General features: G+C 43.0%; 1 protein-coding gene across 3 annotated transcripts; it reads right to left on the bottom strand.

The window, feature by feature from the left end:
• Positions 1-350: 350 nt before the first annotated feature.
• On the bottom strand, positions 351-24447 carry LOC118361300 (oxysterol-binding protein-related protein 2-like). Of its 3 annotated transcripts, none has more exons than XM_035741129.2 (14): positions 24311-24447; positions 11788-11975; positions 10688-10811; positions 10273-10348; positions 9972-10106; positions 8671-8768; positions 8231-8413; positions 7909-8016; positions 7204-7293; positions 6690-6813; positions 4355-4480; positions 3778-3901; positions 3378-3468; positions 351-3227 (listed from the first exon to the last, which is right to left on the bottom strand). In XM_035741129.2, the coding sequence occupies exons 2-14, from the start codon at positions 11822-11824 to the stop codon at positions 3125-3127; spliced, it is 1419 nt and encodes a 472-aa protein (XP_035597022.1). In that variant the 5' UTR covers positions 11825-11975; positions 24311-24447; the 3' UTR covers positions 351-3124. The 3 variants fall into 3 exon arrangements, with proteins under 3 accessions (XP_035597022.1, XP_035597023.1, XP_035597024.1); XM_035741130.2 differs by having other exon boundaries at positions 11788-11978; positions 24311-24389; XM_035741131.2 differs by having other exon boundaries at positions 11788-11989; positions 24311-24388.

Below are 24447 nucleotides of genomic sequence, written 5' to 3'. Positions count from 1 at the left end.
ACTCCAATGCAGTTGTGTCAAGTTGGCTGGATGTCCTTTGGCTGGTGGACCATTCTTGATAGGCATTGGAAACTGTTGCGCCTGCCACTATACCCCATTCAAAAGGGCAATTAAATCCGTCTTGCCCACATAAACAATTGTCTCGAGGCTTAAAATAATTATTTAACCCATCTCCTCCACTTAATCTACAATGACTGAAGTGGATTTTCACAAGTGACATCAATAAGGGATCATAGACTGACCAGGAAAATCCAGGTGAAAGCTATGTCATGGAAAAACAGAGTGTACAAATCATTAGGAATGTCAGTGTATAAGGTACTCTTCCACAATTAAACACCACACAAAGCAAGTTAAAATCTAATTTTTTTTTAATGTTGGTGCATTAGTCTTAAAGTTGCTAGTTAACAAATTAGAACTTGATGAAATGTGATGAAGTGTGTGGACACAACCCGAAGTAGTGATCAGTTTTACATACATTTCCTGTACACACGGTGAAAAAAAACGGACACTTCTTCTGACCTAAACATTTCAAAGTGTTATGGACAAAAATAAAGTACTGTATAGAGCGATGGGTTAGAAAAACAAAACGGGCCAAAAACTCATCTGATAAACCTAAAAACACCTTAAATATTAAACGAAATGCAGGTAAAAAAAAAAAAATTCTAATAAAAAAAAGGGTTCAGAAAATTGGCTTACTTAAATTTAGGCACTAAGTATAAACCCTGGGGAAAAAAACAACATATCAATCAACCTAAGACACAACGCAAGGCTTCTTGGTTCGCCGTATCTTTTTGCCACATTCCGTTGCCCATTTCTCAAACCACCAGCCATTCCACAACAACAAAAAAGACCGTTGTTAAAGCTATAGACGTAATTTTGTGACGTGTCGGGCTAAAAAAAAAAAAAAAAAAAAAAAAAATAAGTAGCAAACTGAGGCGAGAGAGGCACAAATACTCCGTCAAGATCAAATTGCTCTAAACTGTCAGGTCATCTTTACACTCTTTACTTAAGAGACTCTACCATGGTGATCCACAAACCAAATGGACACAATCACTTATGAGATGGGCTCATCTACAGTCAAGGAAGCTGCCAATACAGTCATCTAAATGTCGGTTTGCCTTGCCGGTGACAAAACTAAAGTATTTATGTGTGTTATTATACATGTAAAAGGTATACAGAGACACTAAGCGCTATTGGTTGGTTGCATAGATTTTGACAGTCGTTTCAAATGCACAGTGTAACATGGTAAATCCAAACTAAATCCCCCTACATTTCAATATCGTATAACGTCAAGAGATTCCGTTTGGACTCGCATGAAGAGCATTCCCAATGGTCAACATAACATGTTTCACTAGACAGACACTAGAGAGTCGTCTGCTGCTTTGAAAGTCCGCGTTTCTGCTCTGGAGTTGGTTTACACTTTGATTCATGCATGCAGATCTAATCTACAAGGCTAAATGTTCACCGCAGTACAATTAACTGCACATGAATCCCACCCAAAAATAAATATATACCCCTATCGTATATTGCATGAGTGTGAATATCTGTTTAAAAAAAATTTAAAAAAAAAAAAGATGAAATGCCACAGTCTCTTATAAATAAGAACTTCCACATAATGGCTCGTCGTTGTGAAAGAGATTGGTGATGTGAGAGTGTGTGGTTTTAAAGCCACTAAGAGTTCCTAACACGAGGAAGGCAACAATATGCTTACAAGGGAAGCTGGTAATATTACACAATGACTTCTACTTCATATAGGCTAGAATTCCATTCAATTCCAAATTCACTTTGAGCTGGTTGGACAGTATTATGAAGATTAGCTAGCTATATTTATAAAAAAGTAGGTATTTACATACATGTATATCTTACATGAAAAATGCTTTATCATGCTCTGGCGATAACTATTATTTAGTTCTTGAGGTAACAATTATCAATTCATTTATTCATAGCCAAATGACTGCACGCACAGCAAACCACCCTTGCCAGTTATACCTGTAGTTAAAAGGAACCATATGGCTTAAGATTCTGTACGGTCATTCATACACACACTCACACACACCGTAGTGGAGGCTAGTGGGAGGGCCTATAGGAGAACGAGCTCATTGTAATGTCTGGGATGGAGTCAAACGTGATTTCCATATGCTCGACGCGTTTGATACCGTTCCAATAATTCCATCCCAGCCATTACAATGAGCTCTTCCTCCTATAGCTCCCACACCAGCCTCCTCTGGTACCTATTATACTCTTCTTACAATCTTAGTAACGCTCATTGTTTATTTTCTTACTCGTGATTACGAGAACACTCTAAATTGACTGACTAGGTAAACAACAGCAGCCGGGCCAAACGTACGGTAGGTCCACCGCCACAGAGCCAGGGGTAGCTAACACTGTTAGCTAGCTAGCCAAAAGCCATGCAGAAGAGTAACAAAAGGAATATTTTGTGATGGGGGAATTACTAGCCGACTGCCCGAATCAGGGGCTGTATTCACAGACTGAGCAGTGGCCAATGTAGCTAGATGTGTGTGATTGGCCTATATGGTCACATGATCATTCTTATCTATACATACAGGTTACATTACAGTGATGAGAAGCTTGTCCTCTGGACGTATATAGGGGACAGCCAGACCTGGGTGGAATACTCCAGGTGTGCTTTGTTTAGCTTGTCAGGTGCAACGGAACCAATGAAATCATTCCAAAAGTGCAAACTCCACATGCCAAACAATTTAAATCAAGCTCAAGTATTTTGAATATTTGAAATAGGTACTCAACCCAGGTCTGATAGGGAGGGGTACCCACAATGCACTCCTGTTCAAGAACTAAACAGTCTCCTCCAGACTCAGTATCTGTTCATGTCTGCTTCCGCCTGTGCTGCCACCAACATGTCCCAAAGAACCCGTTATCAGTCAAAGGAGCATTCACATCCCTGATTTCACCGTTGACCGTTCCCTTTCATCACTGTCAGGAGACTGGGGAGGAGAGGGTTGTGCTAACACAGACGCATGTGTTGTACAAGGAGAGGCTATCACCGCTTCAGAGTTCCAACGGGAGACCGTGTGGTGCTTAGAACAGGGGCGTGCCGGGGGGCAGGGGGTTGGTTCAGAAGGTGTTCATAGAACCCCCCCCTGGATCAGTAGATATCAGGAAGGTCAGAGTATTTTCTATCAAAGTAGCCCCCTTTGTAGAGCCAGTCCTGAGAGGACGTGTAGGGGTTTGTACCTGACTGGAACCATCTGGAAGACACGATAAAACACAATTATGGTTTACTTAAAAAAAATTAAAAATATATACACACACACACACCACTGTTTACCTTATTATTATGCATGTATTTTATGAAAAAAAAAGTTAATCTTGAAATGTGAGGACACCCAAGTTCTCACCGAGTGGACCATTCCTCCTCGTCCTTGGAACGGTCTTTCCGCGCCGACCTCTGTTTCTCCTCCAGCCTCGCCTTCTCTCGACTGGCCTGATCTGCACAAACAGGAACATAGGATCTTCTATTACTCATTTGATACATGGCCCTCCTGTCCATTGTATTATTCTGTAATTAAAAACTGACACACAACCATAACTTCAATAAACCAGACTAATACTTTGGCTATGTGGATATTTTACTGTTCAATGGATTTTAACCCCGCCACCACACACACACACACACACACACACTAAGAACAGAAAGGACTCTGAAAACAAATAGGACATGTGAATGCACCACCCAAAGGGAATGCTAGAGGGCAGCCTCGTCTAGCAAGTGTGGGGATGTAGCAGAAAGACTATTACCCATATCTCCGTTCTCCATGGCTCTGATGTCGGGCCGCAGGCGGCAGTCTGTGGGGGCCAGGGTGGCCTGCATACCAGGCTCCAGCTCATTCAGTGACATGGCAAAGTTAGTGAAGTTATACATCTGGAAAAACAAGATCCTACAGAATTAAAACCATCAAAATCGATGTGCGTGTTTGTGTGTGTGTGTGTGCGTGTATAAACTTAAGTAGGAGTGCTTCAGGTATTCTAGAACAATCACAGGTGCTCTTGGAAGGGAATAGTAATTGAAAAGAAAAAGGCAAAATTGTAGTCCAGGCAATCGTGTGAGTTTGAAAGATTTAAAAGCCTTTATTTATGGGCCAAGTCATTATTAAAATACACCAACGGGCATCGGCGTAGGCCTTCATCAATGTGTGGAGGACAAAGCAATGAAATGTCCTAGACACACCTGTGCCTAGGTGATCACAGGTAATTGATCTATTGGCCACTAGGAACCTGCATAAGAAACATATAAGAAACATATACGCTCAACTTGTATGTGTGTACGAGCATGTGAATGTACACGTTTCTTTGTTTACACGCCGGCGTGCGTTACCTGAGCAGAGTGTTGGGGTCGTGACGATATCCTCCACAGCAGGGTGCTGCCAGGGATCACAGCTACCGTCTCCAGGACCTCAGGCATGTTGTCTGCATCGTCGCCGTCGACCCCTTCAGGCTCCTCCTGTGTACAGGTACACAGACCACACCGGTACACACAGACCACACAGGTACACACAGACCACACAGACACATGTCTGATATAAATAGCCCTTTTTTCAAAACCAAATTAAATGTGTATTTTTCCTCATGAATAAAAGCAACAAAAAAAACATCAGAAATGACTTAAGCAAAGGGATGTTTACTTCGTGTACCATGAGTATACCATGTCTACTACAAACAGAATACTGAAATGAACATATAACATACCGTTCTCACTGGTTTACTATATGGGTCTTTCTAGAAACTAGGGTACCGGCGAGGATTTTCTGCGGTGGACAACTTATTTCCGCTGTTGATAAGTCATCGATAATAATCTGCCAATTTTGTTAATGTCAATACATTAAGGGGGGCCCGGGTTCGATGACAGATTGTCACAACCGGACGTGACCAGGAGTCTCCCATAGGGCGGCGCACAATTGGCCCAGCGTCAACCGGGTTAGGGTGAGACAAGATCAGAATTGGATCGCAATTGGATATCACGAAATTGGGGAGAAAAAGGGGCTATAAATAAATAAATAATCCTGGATCTTGTCGTTGGACAGTTTTTATGGCATCGAGATCTCGCAAATGCTTGGGCTCCCGAGTGGCGCAGCAGTCTAAGGCACTGTACCTGAGTGCTAGAGGTGTCACTACAGACCCTGGTTCGATTCCAGGCTATATCACATCTGGCTGATTGGGAGTGCCACAGCGCGGCGCACAATTGGCCCAGCGTCGTCGGGGTTCGAGTTTGGCCGGGGTAGGCCATCATTGTAAATAAGAATTTGTTCTTAACTGACTTGCCTGGTTAAATAAAAGGTTTATATATAAAATATATATATATAATATATAATGTTGTGCCAACAAAAACCGAGCGTTTTTCCAGAATCAATGTTCCTTAATACTCCCGTTTAGTAGTCTGCTCTGTGCGTAATTTTGAGAGTCAAGACAAAGAGGGCGTTAGAAAGGTTAAGTTCTCCTCGGTTACAGTAAAATAATGTCTCAATGTGTTTCGGTGTCCATAGGACCGATTCTGTTGGACCAAACCGGTCGCTGATAACCGCAGAGAGGCGATCTCTGTTGTTGTGAATTTCAGGGGGAGGGGATTGTTGTGTCCTGGAAGGTGCATCCTGCAAAGCGCGAAGGAGACGAGACCAAAAAGACATGAGAACAAGCGGACATAAACACTCATGAAAACAAACCAAAAAACTAGTCAACAAACTAGATACTTGCAATACAGGCATTTGGAAACCCGCGCTACTAAATACATTTGAATTAACTCGATATGACGCCAGGCCCTATTCACGACATAATCTGGTGATAAAGTTATGAAATGACACATTTTAAAATTATATATAGTCCTAGGCCTATGTTGTTGTTCGGTGGAGTTACGCATCAATTCACTTTTATTTCTCCAAATACACGAGGAACTGCATAGCAATCTTTTTCATTTTTGTTTCAAACCATTGACCCACACAAACCATTGTCACACATTGGCCCCATCATAGAAAGACCCATATATAGAACATACATTAGAGGCTACAGACTACCAACAGTGACCTACCATAGACTACGTTTTTTTTTTACCTTGACATAACATCATGGCATGCTGCCAGAATCATCAGGAAATCAAAATGAGAGGAGAGTTATATCAAGAAAAGTAAATGTTGTAAAGGCCTATTTACAATGTGTCAAACAATAAAACACAAGCTATGAAAACAAAAAGAGCCGCACACTCCGTATCTATAATCTCACAGTAATTGATTGGGTAAGAAACCACCGACGTTTCGGCATCCCTGTGCCTTCTTCAGGGTAATAAAAAAACAGACTATTAGGCTCAATCTGCTTTGAAAATAACTTGCAGGGAGGTGGACCACTGGGGGGCGACCAAGCTATACTGTGTGTGAGATGTAAAGCAAGCTCTACGTTAGTATTCTGAAATGAATTCTCTCGATTCTGAGGTGTTGATGCGTGTACATGTATGTATGCGTGTAGGTGTGTGTGTGTGTGTGCGTGTAGGTGTGTGTGTGTGTGTGTATAGGTGTGTGTAGGTGTGTGTGTGTGTGTGTGTGTCTTTGTTTTTTTTCCACTGGTTTCCAATTTTTGACATGTATGACTTGCTACATCTTTCCTGCTAAAATAAATGTAAAATAAAACACATCTCATTTGCTCCATGTTGTGCGAGACCCACTCACCGGACTCTTCTGTTTCTTAGAGTCTGCCTTCTTCTCAGCCTTCTTGTTGGACTCGTACGTCTGGGGGTCCACGCTCCACATGCACTCGGTCCACTTCCCATAGATCACACAAAGCTTCTTTTTACTGCCAGGGACAGAGATGGGAGGAGACGTCAGCAACCAAATACTGCTGTACTGACAGAGAATGACACTGTGCTATCATTGTGTGTCCTGTACGGCTCAGTTGGTAGAGCATGGCGCTTTCAACCCCAGGAATGTGGGTTGATTCCCAGGGCCACCCATTCGTAAAATAGATGCACGCATGACTAAGTCGCTTTGGAGTCTCCTAAATGGAAGATATTATTTATTATACCCACCAGGGACGTGTTTAGCAGGGAGAAAACATTTAGAAACCTAACTGAACACGACACGGGCAAAAGTGTCACAAAAACACTTACAACTGGACCAGTGAATTCAGGACCAGAGAAGAAAGCCGTAGTCAGTTTATCAGAATGATGCCAATACCTCCACATACCTCTTATCTTGAATGTAGCCCTCCACCCTGTGCAGCTCCTTCCCAAACATGCCACACGGCTTGAAGTTCAGCACACACTTATCTCCAGTACTGCTCAGGACAGAAAGGAATGAGAACAATGAGGAGAACAGACAAAACATGCCATTATGGCTCAACGACAGTCTTCACTCCATACCATTATGGCTCAACGACAGTCTTCACTCCATACCATTATGGCTCAACGACAGTCTTCACTCCATACCATTATGGCTCAACAACAGTCTTCACTCCATACCATTATGGCTCAACGACAGTCTTCACTCCATACCATTATGGCTCAACGACAGTCTTCACTTCATACCATTATATACCATACCGTGCTTCTACACCTGCATTGCTTGCTGTTTGGGGTTTTTGGCTGGGTTTCTGTACAGCACTGAGATATCAGCTGATGTACAAAGGGCTATATAAATACATTTGATTTGATTATGGCTCAACTACTGTCTTTACAAATTAAAGGGTGAATCCTAACTACCACTTAAGACACATTTTCACTTGGTTTCCCATTGACATCAATGCATGATGACGTGAACATTTGACTTAAATGGAAGACTAACCCCTAAGTCCGCTATGCTGAAAGTGCTGGATATATACACATCTGTATGCTTCCAAACCAGGAATTGAAGGTAAAATAAGATAAACTATAATATCCAGTCCTTTACTCACTTGTGGTTGAGGATTTCTACAGTGCCATACTGCTCGATCCACAGTTTGCCCAGGATGACATTGTGTACACAGCAGAAAGGGTTGGTCCACGTATAGACCTCACCGTGCCTGGGGAGAGGAGGGGAGGAGAGGTGCAGCAAACACAGTCTCAGTGCAATGGACTCACACACAACAAGAGAGACTTTGTAAAGAAAAATAGGATTACAGAAGCTGAAGCGGTACTGGCTTTGACAAAGCACTGAGAAAACAACCAAACAAAACCCTATGACCAGGTATAGATTAAAACAAATAAAGCCCACCCACCCACCCACGTTTGACTCACTTGAGGAGTTCTAGTGTGATAGTTCCCTTGGGCTCAGCCTCCACACTCTTGCCCCAGAACTTGAGTTTGGGGTAGATGGAGCCATGGAAGACAAAGTCCCCGACCAGGCTCTCAGCATGGAAGGCACTGACAGGGGGGTGGTGGCTGACCTGCTCCGAGATCAGCCTGTAGCCCTGGTCCTCGCTGGGGGGCGAGAGTAGGCAGGAGAGGAAGTGAAAAGGAGAAAGGTTGTTATCATAGCCTACTGAAAATAAGGTCAGCAGAGGAAAACAAGTGTTGTTAAATTCATGCTTGAAGGCAGGTAAAGACGTCCTATTAAAAAGGCCAATAACGTGTGCAGTCTAGTCAAAGACAGGAAGGAACTGTCCAGGGCTACACAGCTTTTTACAACTCCTCTCTGTGTCACTTTGTATGGGAGCGTTGCAGCCCTGTCCCCTCACCGCGTTAGTTCATAGGTCTCTCCTAGCAGAGGGTTGAAGGGCTTTCCAGTCCTGTCCCACTGCGATGCCACGGCCGACACGGCAAAAGCAGCTACCGCCTGGGAAGAACGGAGGGGAGGAGTCAGCCACAGGATTCACTGGCTCACACACACACACACACAGTCTAGTTGTGATCCAGCTACATTCAGTCAATTTTCAATTCAATTCGCTTTATTGGCATGACGTAACAATGTACATATTGCCAAAGCTTATTTTGGATATTTACAATATCAAAATAAATTCAAATGAGAATCTAAATTGTCAGCTGGACAACAGTAACAACAATAACCAAGGGTCAAAATAACCATACATTCAACAATAACAATACGCATACAGTAGAGGACATGTGCAGGTTGATTGGTCTGTCAGACACTGTCCCTCATCTTATGGCATTCAGCAATGTAGTGCGCTGCCAACCCTCAGCTCTCTGTGTCCTCCTCCAAACAGCACAGGTAGCCTATCCTCATCAGAGAGGTCTTTGAAACCTTGAATAAGGGTTTCAAATTTGGGAAAATGAGACGAATTGTTTTAAATTTTTTACATTTTGTCAGGAAATGCAGCTCTGTCTCAGGTTCTGCTGTTGTGTAGTGATTGCACAGCCTTTCTTCTACAGGGAGCCAGGTTTTCCTGTGTCTACCCTTCTCAACGGCAAGGTTGTGCTCACTGAGCCTGTACTTTTTCAAGGTTTTGATCAGTAAACATGGTCAAATATTTCACCACGGTGTACTGTCGATTTAGGGCCAGATAGCACTGCATTTTGCTTTGTGTTTGTGCTTGCGTTTCCCAATAAGCAATATAGTTTTGTTTTGACTGTATTGTAATTTGGTTTATCCTAATTGATTGGATGTTCTGGTCCTGAGGCTTCAGTGTGTTAGTAGAACAGGTTTGTGAACTCAGCCCCAGCTCTTGGCATTGCAGGGCGTGGTAATGATATGAGAGGGGGTCACTGTATTTTAGATGTTTCCAAAACTTAATTGCTCTTTTTTGAGTTTGTATTGTTAGTGGATATTGGCCTAATTCTGCCCTGCATGCATTGTTTGTAGTTTTCCTCTGGACATGTCGGAGAATCTTACAGAACTCTGAATGCGGGGTTTCAATGGGGTGTCTGTCCCATTTGATGAAATCTTGTTTTGCATGTGGACCCCACACCTCGCTGCCATAAAGTGCAATTGGTTCAATGACATATTCAATTAGTTTGAGCCAAATTTTAATAGGCATTTCAATTTCAATTAGCTTTTTAATGCCGTAGAATGCCCTCTCACCTGCATGCGCTCTATGGAGTCGGACAGCAAGCAGGCTTTGTTGATGAGGTATGTGTGCTCCATGTACTCTGTGATCCGCTGGAGGAAGCTCAGGGGCTCGTTGAACACGATGGGCATGGTGATCTTGGACAGCTCCTGCACACATACACACAGAGAGAGAGAGAGAGAGAGAAAATGAGCAAGATTAGAACACAAAATACTTTCACACAAGTGGGATGAAATCAAACTCACTGGCATAGTAGAGACCCAGAGAACGTCACGGTCTAAAAGTGGTCCTTTAGATATGGTCTGTAGCCCTTACCAGTCCAATGCATTTCTTCAGAATGCCCCACACACTGAAGTTGTTCCTGGAGAACATTGGGGCAGGTAGCGTTGTCCTGAAAGACGTCAGGAGGAGAAAGTCAAAAACACACAGAGAGACAACACATTAGTGTCTAGCAGAGAATCCGAGGGGAGGAGAGTATCCCTATGATGACTGTCAGTAATACAGTGTGCGATGGTAGAGGCTGACCTGTTAGGTGTCGTCATGCGGACTGACTGGGTTAGAGTTAAGAGGAGCATGAGAACTGGCCAGTCTTCTACCAGGGTTAAAGCTATTAACAATGTGGAAGGGGTGAGAGGGAGAGAGACTAAGGTGAAGAAAGAGTGTCGACAGCGACAGAAAGAAACAGAGAGAAGCCTCGGGAGGAGAGGACACGGCAGGAATCGGATCGTACCTGCGCTTCGTGATTCCGTTCTCCGGTGACGTGGAGCCATTGCTCCTCGGGGTGACATCGTACACCCCTGCGTCTTTAAAACTGGCCTCCGACGCGCCTTCATACGACTCATCAGAGTCCAAGCCTAACACACATGAAACGGTCGGCCACAAATTAGGGAAAGGCTATACAGCACACAACTCACCTTGCCTGACAAGGTTACTTAATATAGAAATTATATAACATGCTCGGATAATAATAAAGTAGACAGTCTTGCAATTGGGCTACAGGTCAAAGCAATGACTACATGAGGGGGAGCCGCAGAACTGATTGCAATGTGGACGTTGTGACATGACAGCCACTGTCTGACGCTGAACTAAGCATCGTAGGCGTGGAAAAGAGAAAAGGTGTGGTGCCCCGTTAACATTTTAAAATAAATAATTGGGGCCCCGAGTCTAACGGAACACCTCTAGCCATGTGATCTGGGATTGATAAGGGTCCTTCTACACCTGCGTTGCTTGCTGTTTGGCGTTTTCGGCTGGGCTTCTGTACAGTACTGAGACATCAGCTGATGTAAGAAGGGCTTTATAAATCAAATCGATTTGATACGAGACGAACAGGAACAATAACGTGACGACACAGCGTGCGCTCCGCAGTTCACCCTACATTGTGTGCTTTCACCTTGCACGCCATTTCCATCCCCTCTCCCTCACACATCCCCACTGCTGCTGATGGCAAAGCCAAAATCATGGACGCTGAATAGACCGCTGCGTTGTTGAAGCTGTCAGTTAAGCTGCTCAGGTTACAGCATATTGTGTGGCACTGTGCCACAGCGTGAAGTACAGTACAAAGACACACCTCTACCTCCTGAGTCCTGAGCATGACAGTTATCAGAGCAACGTTCCAAAACACCAAAAGCCCCCCCCCCCAGAAGTAACTTCTCCCGTTTCAGAACTTCCATGTTGAAGGACCCTGATAATTCTCATTTTAAAAAATGCTGAGTAACACTGTCAATGTTCTCTCCCTCTGTGTGCGTGTTCTCCTACAGGTTTGTAGTTACCTCTGAAGGTTTGGTAAGTCATTCTATTATGTACACCCCCCGTGCGGACAGGGACACCCACCTGTTACGGCGTCGTAGAATTCATCATCGTTGTTCATTGTACAGGGTCAAAGCCGGACCTCCAGGTGCTATCGGAGAGGGAGGTGAGCCTCTAGAACATGGTCCCTATAGCGGGCCTCACTGGTCTCTGGCACGGCAACTTCCTCCTCCGCAACCACGTCAGAAAAGGCAGCAGCTCACACAGCAAACCTGCTGGACACATACTATAAACAGTTCAGGATTGTATTCATTAGTGCACACCGTAGCAAAATGATTTGCAAAGGAAGACAAAAACAAGTTCTGGTAGCCCCTCCCCTCCATGAGGTTTTTCTGGGTGGTGACCTGAGTGTAGGAGGACTAGGGTGGGTGACTGACTGTTCTCAGGGAATGCCTCAAAAAACACTCACTGGGGAATTTTGGACTGTACCAACGATCAACAAGCGAGGAGGAGCCGTGTTGGTGTAGGCCCTGTGGTGTAGGCCCTGTGGTGTCGGCCCTGTGGTGTCGGCCCTGTGGTGTCGGCCCTGTGGTGTCGGCCCTGTGGTCCACGCCATATGAAAGTGTGTATGGCGGTATTTGACGGTCATTTTTTTAAAATGTACATTTCTGCATAATAAAAGTTGTAAATGTGTCTTATGAGATGTGCATGATCCAAGGACTGCGAAGGACAATTCCATTTTTTGCCCAAATCCACTTGCAGATTTTTAAATCTACCTGCCACAGTGGCTGGTGAGTTTGCAAAACAAATGGCCACTGGATTGATGCAAAATAATCATTGTATCATTCTGCCAGGTAGGCATAGGCTACTTTGTAGTTAACAATGAATTGAGAAGGAAAGGTAGTCAGTAGCATAAGTGGTAGACACGAGGACTGCACACACACACAGACAGGGACATTCTCGTTGCCTCTTCAGAAAGTCGCAGGAAACACAAATCACTGACGCATTCTGTTCAAGTCTTATGATAAAAATAGAGCAAATAAATTACATTACATTACAAATTACATAGTTGATTCCCGAATAAGGTCAATAGATTTTGAAATATTCCGTTTGAATGCCTGGATTCCGCGAGGGCCCTAATTATTACAGTTGGACAAGAATGATGCTCTCCGCTACCCATTGTTCCTGCAGTGATGATTCACCATCTCCATTGAATGTTTTTAGAATTTATCTGCAGATAAAATCGCCAAAACGACTAGGCCTTACCAGTAGCATATGCAAATTATGGAGCCAAATGAACAGCGCTCTGTCGGTAGGCTACACTGACTGATTAGAGTCGCTCACTTTAGCGACACTATCTGGTAAGCCCCGACATCCTAGGAAAGGAAACCTAGGATAATCATTTGGTTTACTTGTCCCAATGCGATACCATGGATTTAAGTTAAACATTCTAAAAACACAATGCCACTTTGAGATTATGGGGTGTTGTGTGTGTGTGTGTGTGTGTGTAGGCCAGTGTCAAAAATCTCAAATGTAATCCAGTTTGAATTCAGGCTGTAACAACAAAATGAATCATTCAAGGGGTGTGAATACTTTCTGAAGGCACTGTATAACCACGTTGCATGCTTTATGAATGGCAAAGTGATGTAGTGGATCGACTTTATTCAGACAGTTGACAACTTTTAAAAACAAGTCAACACTTGCTGTTCAGTTGCCAATCAAAAGCACAGTAAATAGCCTACAATGCGACTCCACATGGCAGGCTAAAGTGAATTTTAAAGAAAATGAATGAATGTGACAGAAAATAATAACTAAGCTAATTAGTCATTCATTTTAACTCATCGTTCCCACTTACATTACACAGGAAGTGTACATTTAGGAGCATTGTGCTCTCGCCCTCCTCTGTGTAAAGGACCAACCACAGCGCACACAAATTGTACCAGGAGGCGGGACAGACAGCAGACCGTTTCCCTGTCCTTACTCGCTTTGTGACTGACAGCCCCCTATCCTATCAACAGATTGCTAGAAGATGCATATCGAATCATTCTGGCGGGAGAGGGCTCGACGGACTGGCGAATTAAAACTTTTAAACGAAAAGTAGCCTAGTTAATATGAAGTGGGAAAAGTAGCTGGCTGAAAATGAGTCTGTACCCGGCTGATTGGCCAACGGCCGGCGCTGAACGGAAAATAATGCAAGATGGCGGCAACAGCATTCTAAGTGGTTTTAATTGGCTCTCAATTCTGATTTGTTTTATACAAAAATAACTACGACAAAACTGACAGTGAAGAAACACTGTATTAACATAAATCGTTATCTATACTGTATTGTACAAATCTATACCAGTATAACTTAAAATTCTAAATATTTTAAGGCCTACGTCCCCACACTGTTGTATGATCAACACAAATACAGAGCACCGGATTCCAAAACATCAAAGCTGAACTATAACTCCTTATCCTTCACCTGTTCTTACCCGAACAGCACTCTCTCCTCCAGCTTCTCATGTAACAGGGTTACAGGGTTACACCTGCACGAGAGAAACTAGCACCTAAAGTAAGTAGAGTGTTGCATCCCAAAACATCACGTACATTCACAATAAGTGTTATCGACTAGGCTTGGGCCATATCGCTCCTTCTCTCATCCCAGGATTTACAGTATTAAACGGCATAGAGGGCGCTAAAGACGCAAGAAACGCCCATTGGGCCTCAATTACCAGAATGCTAACAAAAGTAGCACAAACAAATAGTGAAATCACAGTTTTTGCTCGTTAGCGTTTAGCTAAAAGTGTAACTAAAATTGCAAAGACAGGCAAATCCAGCTCATTAAGTTACACAAACATAGCTAGCTAGTAGCTACCGAAATAGAGAAATTGTGCAAATTAACAAAGTTGTGATGCTGCTCTTCCTTCAGAAAAGCACGCATGTGTACGCGGAGCAGACGGGAGAAGAACGGAGGAGAAAACAAAGCAGCTCGTAGGAAGCACATGGAAGAAATGGCAGCTGTACAGATTACTCATCTGCAGGTAACAGCTGAAGAAAGTAGCTACAAATATAATAAGAAGCTACAAAAACTGTCTGCTCATACAGGCCAAAGGGCCCTAGGACTTGGAGGATACTTTGATCTCAGGTGGTTTGCATGGCCTACAGCTTCAGGCCTTTGTGCTGTAACAGGATAGGCAGCACATTTGATTTTAGTACTAAAAAGTGTTGCAGTCACCTCACCTCAGACAAGAAAGTTAAGGCAACTTATGACAACGCACAATCACGTGTCAAATTAAATGTATGGTTTTACCCATCTATGCTTGAACTAAAATGGTGAGGAGGGCTAAAGTCGGCAGACAGTGACCAATTATTGGGTAAAATTTCTGAGGAGTAACCGATCTCCCACTGCTAAACCCATCCTTGACCCTTGGAAGTTGGTCCGGACATTCTGTAGTTGTCCCTCAGGTTGGATCCCAGGTTGGTTCCCGCTCAGTGACCACCGACCTCGGGTCTGCGTGAAAATATGTGAAATACCGACCGGATCCAACATGTTTAAAGAGTTTTGTTCCTTCAAAATTTCACACATTTAATTATCTTAAAACGATTGTCAGGGGGCCGGTCCCCTTTCATCAAAACAAATGTGTCAAAATATCATTTTATGACATATTTGCTTTGTGAAAACGAGCCCACTGCGATCTGCACATGTTATGGGGTAAAAAAGACCACTTGTTGTGGGAGAGGAGCTACTCTTTCAAGACCTGAGCTATTTAACTCATTTGTTTTACTTATTCAATTTGCTAGTTTATTCCATTTATTAGTTTGGGCTATTTTCTTTCAAATAAAACTCATGTTGAATGGCTCAAGTCAAGTGTGATAGGACTAGCCTATTTGTTAGCATAAAGCAGTTAGACATTCTTTCCGAACAAATTCTTCCCGAACAAATATTCTTGACCAAGTTAATCTTCCTGTGTGTGTGTGTGTGTGTGTGTGTGTGTGTCGGATTCCTATTCTACAAAAAAATATTGTAGCCTAGTGTTAAAAGGCTGCCGATCGTGACCACTGCCAACTAGTGGTCACGATACCAGAACTAACTTCGATACCGATACCAGGTTTAGTATTATGATACTCTATACCATCAAAACACCACAGCAACAAACAAAAAAAGAATGGCACTTGATCCAGACAGATGTTTTGAGGTCAACAGCATTACATGTGTCCATTGTTCTGAGAATGTAAAGGAAAGGGGATACCTAGTCAGTTGTACAACTGAATGCGTTCAACCGCATTTAACCCAACCACTAAGAATGAGAGGGTTGCGGGGGGCTGCCTTAAATCGATGTCAATTAAAAACAAAGTCAGATTTGATAGTTTAACAACCTAACGGTAATCATTTATTTGAATGGTAAATCTATTGATTACCTGGGAAAAATCAAGATGTAGCCTAGGTCTAGTCAGGTGAATGCATATTCAGTAGGAGTGTGTGCACGCATTGAGTCAGTGAGTTTTGTTTTGGCTGACTTCATGGGCATACTGATGAAAAACAATCACTTCTCTTTCCATTTGGGACTTGTTTTATTGTACCTATCAACAACATTTGCATAGAATAAGCAATCTCTTTCATAAAAGTCTCTCTTTAGGACCTAATCACGTCATTTACACAGACAGTGAGAGACAGGATAAACGTGACTAGGCCGAGGGAGACGAAGTGAATGCATAACATTTTTTCCAATGACTATTGTTTTTGGTGACAAACAGCTTTGAAGTCAACATATTATCACAAAGTACCAGTGTAGTGAATTGATACCTTCAGCCTACAAAGCTGGAAGCTACTAGTATCTTCTTGCACTGGTAAAGTGTTCTAGCCTGTAATTAAGCAATAAGGCACAAGATAATGTAGTCCAGAAAAAAATAAAATAATAATAATAAATACTTTTTTAAATATAGATTTTTTTTATTTTACCCCTTTTTCGTGGTATCCAACTGTTAGTAGCTACTATCTTGTCTCATCGCTACAACTCCCGTAAAGGCTCAGGAGAGACGAAGGTTGAAAGTCATGCGTCCTCCGATACACAACTCAACCAAGCCGCACTGCTTCTTATCACAGCGCGCATCCAACCCGGAAGCCAGCCGCACCAATGTGTCGGCGGAAACACCGTGCACTGTGCATGGCTCGCCACAGGAGTCGCTGGTGCATGATGAGACAAGGATATCCCTACCGGACAAACCCTCCCTAACCCGGACGACGACCAATTGTGCATCGCCCAACGGACCTCCCGGTCACAACAGAGCTTGGGCGCGAACCTCTGGTGGCACAGCTGGCGCTGCAGTACAGCTCCCTTAACCACTGCGCCACAAATACAAAAATATATATATATATAGTGAAGTAAAAGTTGTCAAAATAAAAGCGTATAAAGTACAGATACCACAAAAAACGACTTAAGTAGTACTTTCAAGTATTTTTACTTCAGTACTTTACATCACTAGTAATAATGGAGACACCAGCTACCAGATTCTCTATAGTGCTCCTAATACGGTCCTGTGTGGTTGGTAAACAACATACAAAGCCAGTGGGAGTCAGAGATGAGACCGGAAGGGAAGAGAGAACTCAAGCCGGGGAGAGATGTTACCATGCGAGACACACACAAACACACCTCTGTGTGCATGTGAGGACTTGGTCGGTCTGTCATGGACTGTGAGAAACGGTAGCTACAGCAACGACCTAGCTCATTTGAATAGAATCTCTTTTGGCAAGCAGAGTGGCTTCTTAAGGGTGAGCTGAGAGCAAAATGACAAAGGGGAGAGGACCAACACACCCAGGAGCCCCATTAGAAGATAATGAGGTTGTGCGTGTGGAAAGCTAACTTAACAAGTTTTCACATGATAGGCTAGTTTCACTGTGTACTCACGCTATTGGTTAGTCCATATATGGCCAAAACATTTTATACTTTGCAATTCGAAACTGAAGTTAAAATGGCTAAAACCACTGAAAAAGTTGACAGCCTGTGTCTTGCCGTGGTTTTAGCCATTTTGACAGCCTGTGTCTTGCTTGTGTTCGATATGCTTGCTTATATACACACAGTGCATTCGGAAAGTATTCAGACCCCTCAACTTTTTCCAGATACGTTACAGCCTTATTCTCAAATGGATTCAATTATATGTTTTCCTCAATCTACACACAATACCCCATAATGACAACACAAAAACAGGTTTTAGGAATGTTTGCAAATTTATTTTAAAACACAAAAAGGAAAAGGAATACCTTATTTACATAAATATTCAGACCCTTTGCGATGAGACTTGAAATTGAGCTCAGGTGCATCCGGTTTCCATTGATCATCCATGAGCTGTTTCTACAACTTCATTAGAGTTCACCTGTGGTAAATTCAATTGATTGCACGTGATTTGGAAAGGAACACACCTGTCTAAATAAGGTCCCACAGTTGACAGTGCATGTCAGAGCAAAAACCAAGCCACGAGGCCGAAGGAATTGTCCGTAGAGCTCGAAATAGTCTTGATCTGTTATTTTTCTTACACAGGACTTCTGAGTCGGGAGTGGGTAATTTATGCACCTGCCGCCTTAATCCTTGGGTATGATAGCCGTTTCTCAGGCTCCCTTTCTAGAGTCAAACCCCCGATTTCCCAGTACCTGTGGTCACTATGGTAACTTTAAGAATCTTCTATTGGTTTTTAAGTCAACCCACGATTGTGCACCCCAATACATGTCAGAAATTCTTTGAAGTTATGTACCCAGTAGGTCCCTCAGGTCCTCTGGCACTCTCTTTTTAACCTCCTAAAGCCTAGGACCAAGAGACATGGATTGGCAGCCTTAAGTTACTATGCCCCCAGCCATTGGAATAGCCTGCCAGAGAACCAGTGGGGCCAAAACTGTGGACATATTTAAAAGTCGTTAACTTTTTAGTCATTCTTTAGTTTTTTGTTTTATCCTCGTGTTTGTGTAATAAATATTAACGGGTTTTCTTCCATTGTTTTAATGTTTTTAATGTTCTTTAAGGAATACCTAGGATAGGATAAGTAATCCTTCTATTTAACGGGTTTTCTCCTCCATTGTTTTAAATGTTTTTTTTTTTTCCCCCTTGTATACTACATTGTGTTGCATTCCATGTCTGAAATGTGCTGTATGAATGAAGATCGATTTGATGAGAATAGTGAAGGCCTGGCTTCCCTACTATATGAATAAATGCCATTGACAGCTGTAGTGGGGAAAGGTCAGCCTGAGTTTCAACCAAAGCTTATCCACATGGAAATTAGAGAGAATGGGAGAGATTGGTAGTGCGAGCAGTGAGTCAACCTTGGAAAAGGACATACAGCACATGGCTTCAGAGTAGGACAGGATAGAGAAAACAGTGGGTTAAAAATAGGTAGGTACCACATATCCTGCGGCCGCATTTATTGTAGCTGGGGATTTTAACAAAGCAAATGAGGAAAACACTCATTGATGAGGGTAACCCTCAAAACCGAAGTTCTTCCAACACATTGACTGTAGCACTCGCTCTGAGAAAACGTTAGACCACTGGTACTCAGCTTTTTGAAACAACTACAAGGCCCTCGACCGCCCTCCCTTCGGCAAATCTGACCACGACTCCATTTTGGCTTCCTTTCCAAAAGGCAGAAACTCAAAACAGGAAGTAACCGGGCTAAGGACTATTCAACACTGGTCTGACCAATCAGAATCCACGCTTCATGATCGTTTTGATCACGCGGACTGGGATATGTTCCGGGTAGCCTCTAAGAATAACATCAACGAATACACCGATATGGTGACGGAGTTTATCAGGAAGTCTATAGGGGGATGTTGTACCCACTATGACTATAAAAACCTACCCAAACCATAAACCGTGGATAGATGGCAGAATTTGTGCAAAACTGAAAGTGGAGAAACAGTGTAGTTATTCCCTCCATAAGGCAATCAAACAGGCAAAACGTCAGCATAGAGACCAAGTGGAGACGCAATTCAAAGGCTCAGACAAGAGCCGTACGTATGAGGCAGGGTCTACAGAAAATCACAGACAACAAAGGGAAAACCAGCCACGTCTCAGACAACAACGTCTTGCTTCCGTACAAGCAAAACACCTTCTACGCCCACTTTGAGGATAACACAGTGCCACCGACACTGCCCGCTACCAAGGACTGTGAGCTCTCCTTCTCCGTGGCAAAACGTGAGTAAGACATTTAAACGTGTAAACCCTCGCAACACTGCCAGCCCAGACAGCATCCCTAGCTGCGTCCTCAGCGCATGCGCAGACCAGCTGGCTGGAGTGTTTACAGACATATTTAATCTCTCCCTATCCCAGTCTGCTGTCCACACTTGCTTCAAGATGTCCACCATTGTTCCTGTACCCAAAAAAGCAAAGGTAACTGAAGTGCTTTGAAAGGCTAGTTAAGGATCATATCACCTCTACCTTGCACCGTAGACCCACTTCAATTTTCATACAGCCAAAATAGATCCACAGACGATGCAATCGCACTGCCCACTGCCCTCTCCCACCTGGAGCACGCCCCTATCAATACCGACAGGACCACAGTGAAAGTGGGATACCTAGTCAGTTGTACAACAGAATGCCTTCAACTGAAATGTGTCTTCCGTATTTAACCCAACCCCTCTGAATCAAAGAGATGCGGGGGGTTGCCTTAAAATAGTCATCCACGTCTTCGGCGCCCTGGAGCAGGTGAAAAGTGTCAAGTTTCTCGGTGTACACGTCACTGATGACCTGAAATGGTCCACCAACACAGACCGTGTGATGAAAAAGTCACAACAACACCTCTTCAACCTCAGGAGGCTGAAAAAAAGTGGCTTGGCACCTAAAACCCTCACAAACGATAAGAGGTGCACAATTGAGAGCATCCTGTCATGCTACATCACCACCTTGTACAGCAACTACACCGCCCACAACCGCAGGGCTCTCCAGGGGGTGGTGCGGTCTGCCCAAAGCATCATTGGGCGCAAACTACCTGCCATCCAGGACACCTACAGCACCTGATGTCACAGGAACGCCAAAAATCATCAAGGACAGCCACCCGAGCCACTGCCTGTTAACCCCGCTATAATCCAGAACAGGTGCATCAAAGCTGGGACCGAGAGACTGAAAAACAGCTTCTATCACAAGGCCATCAGACTGTTAAATAGTCATAACTAGGCGGAATCCACCCGGTTACGTAACCCTGCACCTTAGAGGCTGCTGCCACATATACATAGACTTGAAATCACTGGTCACTTTAATAATGTTTACATATTTTTTGCTTTACTCATGTCATATGTACAGTTGAAGTCAGAAGTTTACATACACCTTAGCCAAATACATTTAAACTCAGTTTTTCACAATTCCTGACATTTAATCTGAGTAAAGATTCCCTCTCTTACGTCAGTTAGGATCACCACTTTATTTTATTTTAAGAATGTGAAATGTCAGAATAATATAGAATGATTTATTTATTTCAGCTTTAATTTCATTCATCACATTCTCAGTGGGTCAGAAGTTTACATACACTCAATTAGTATTTGGCAGCATTGCCTTTAAATTGTTTAACTTGGGTCAAACGTTTTGGGTAGCCTTCCACAATAAGTTGGGTGAATTTTGGCCCATTCCTCCTGACAGAGCTGGTGTAACTGAGTCAGGTGTGTAGGCCTCCTTGCTTGCACATGCTTTTCAGTTCTGCCCACACATTTTCTATAGGATTTATATAGGATTGAGGTCAGGGCTTTGTGATGGCCATTCCAATACCTTGACTTGTTGTCCATAAGCCATTTTGACACAACTTTGGAAGTATGCTTGGGGTCATTGTCCATTTGGAAGACCCATTTTGCGACCAAGCTTTAACTTCCTGACTGATGTCTTGATGTTGCTTCAATATATCCACATCATTTTATTTCTTTCCTCATGATGCCATCTATTTTGTGAAGTGCACCAGTCCCTCCTACAGCAAAGCACCCCCACAACATGATGCTGCCACCCTGTGCTTTACGGTTGGGATGGTGTTCTTCGGCTTGCAATCCTCCCCCCACTTTTCGCACCAAAGTATGTTCATCTCTAGGAGATAGGCCACGTCTCCTTCCTGAGCGGTATGACAGCTGCGTGGTCCCATGGTGTTTATACTTGAGTACTATTGTTTGTACAGATGAACATGGTACCTTCATGCATTTGGAAATTGCTCCCAAGGATGAACCAGACTTGTGGAGGTCTACAATTTTTTTTCTGAGGTCTTGGCTGATTTGTTTTGAGTTTCCCATGATGTCAAGCAAAGAGGCACTGAGTTTGAAGGTAGGCCTTGAAATACATCCACAGGTACACCTCCAATTGACTCAAATTATGTCAATTAGCCTACCAGAAGCTTCTAAAGCCATGACATAATTTTCTGGAATTTTCCAAGCTGGTTAAAGGCACAGTCAACTTAATGTAAACTTCTGACCCACTGGAATTGTGATACAGTGAATTATAAGTGAAATAATCTGTCTGTAAACAATTGCTGGAAAATTTACTTGTGTCATGCACAAAGTAGATGTCCTAACCGACTTGCTAAAAATATAGTTTGCTAACAAGAAATGTGTGGAGTGGTTGAATAACGAGATTTAATGAGTCCAAACGAATCGTATGTAAACTTCAGACTTCAACTGTATTCTACTCTACTGTATTTAGTCAATGCCACTGAACTTTGCTCATCCTAATATTTATATATTCCCTTATTCCATTATTTTACTTTTAGGTTGTGTATATTGTGAATCGTTAGATATTACTGTATTACTTTTGGAGCTATAAACACAAGCATTTCACTACACCCACAATACCATCGGCATGTGACAAATAAAAATGCATTTGATTTTGACTAATAGTGAGGCACAGTGCCATGGGTTTACATTGTTCCAGTTCTAGGAAATGTGGGGCTTTATTTGGTACTCTGTGATTCAAACTAACAGACAAAGGCACCACAAACACACGTCATGCATGTGTCTACATTGGCAAACTATAAAGGACAAATACTCAGACAAACATGGAGTTAATACGTCCCACCGTGGCGCCCCTCAGGAAAGCCTTCAGGAATGTAACCTCTCTAACACCGATGACAAGGTGACCCAAGGCACGGCAGGACACTGCTGGTGTTGACTACAGATACACACCTCCACTGAGTAAGTTAAAGCTAGTGAGTCAGCACAATGTAGTGTCACCTGAAACCTGGGAGGACCATCACCCTCCCTTGAACTCAAACAAGAGACGCGTTCTAGTCCAAAACTCTATATCCTATGCACCAACCATGTGTGAGCCTTTTCCATTCATACTCGAAAATGGTAATGACTTGCATCCAGGCATTACCCTCTTTGATCAGCAGAGTGCTGATACGCATGGCCTCTGAAGGTTGTGTTAGTAAGTCACCATGTTTTGGGAGATTCTTGGGTTGAAATAGATGCTAATTGACTGGTGCGGGCAATTATCATCCTGACTGGGTTGTCAGGAGAAAGTCAAGGCTTACTATGCAGGCTATGCCCATGGGGAATTATCTGTCAACAAGGTTTCATCCTTACTCGAACTGTGCATCACACATGGAAAGGGGATACACACTGTTCAACATCTGTATGACCCCGGTCATTGCTTGATTTCCGCCAAAATGCCGGTACTTCAAATTACGATGTAGCAGCCTAGGGTCCAGACCCAGGTTAAAAACACTATTTCAAATGTCTCAATTACTTTCACATACATTTCAATTGAATTATTCAAATGTTTTATTTGAAAAGGCAAGTTGAATATGCATTTGACGATCCTCAAATACACTCCCATGCATTTAACCCAGGTATTTGAAAATAGAATTTGGAAGGATTCTCCAAAAAGTACTGGAAAATACTCTCAAACAGTAGGCCATTCATAGGAAATGTGAAAATACTTTCAAATAAGCCAATAGAATGAGTTGATTGGAGTCACATTATTTGAAAATAGACAAATTACACTAAATATAAGAATTTAAAATAATCAACCCAGGTCTGCTTGTCTCCAGCATCAAAGACAAAGCCAGGATAAACAACAGGGGTCAGAATAACGTTCCCATACGGTGTTATCTACTAGCTGATGGAGCAGATATGAATCAGTATCTTGTTGACAGAGACGCAGCATAGACACAGACAGGCAACTGGAGGGAGTAGTCTGTCATGCTCCAACTCGAATTCATTAAACAAGTCAGTGCTATGTCGGTTGTAGACAATGGTAAATGTATCTTATACAAGCCATCTTACTTTCGTGATTAGTTAACATGCAAGACATGCATTAGTTAAGAAACCTAGTTAACGCGACGTTTCGGGGGAGAGGCTAGGTAGCCATGTTGTATGCTCGCTAGCAGGTATACAATGTATTCGCTAGCTAAATCAATGCGACGTTAACCTTTATAACACTGTATGTACTTCCTAGCTTACTATCAACTACACAATCAAACAAATTATTAACGTGTTGTGGTGCTTGCTCATATCCAGCTACGCTAGCTGGAAAGCTAGTCCGAGAGCTCTCCAAGGGGGAAAAAAAGCTAGCGAGCGAGCATAAAAAAACGAAGACGAAGCAAAAGTTTGCGCGTAGTTACATTACATACACAACTCACAGAACTGCCACATGCTGTTATATAATTACTGTACCTGAAGCGTTGGGACACCTGGTAACGTTTGACTTAATTTGAGGCGACAGGAGGACCACAAAACGGTGTGAATTGACACAGAAGCGGAAGTAGGTGACCACAGGGGCGGTCTTATTAACAACCGGCCAATCGGGTATC

This window comes from Oncorhynchus keta, chromosome 28, assembly GCF_023373465.1.
Source record: "Oncorhynchus keta strain PuntledgeMale-10-30-2019 chromosome 28, Oket_V2, whole genome shotgun sequence".
In the NCBI taxonomy this organism is placed as follows: Eukaryota; Metazoa; Chordata; class Actinopteri; order Salmoniformes; family Salmonidae; genus Oncorhynchus; species Oncorhynchus keta.
This window is presented reverse-complemented; position numbering and strand designations above follow the sequence as displayed.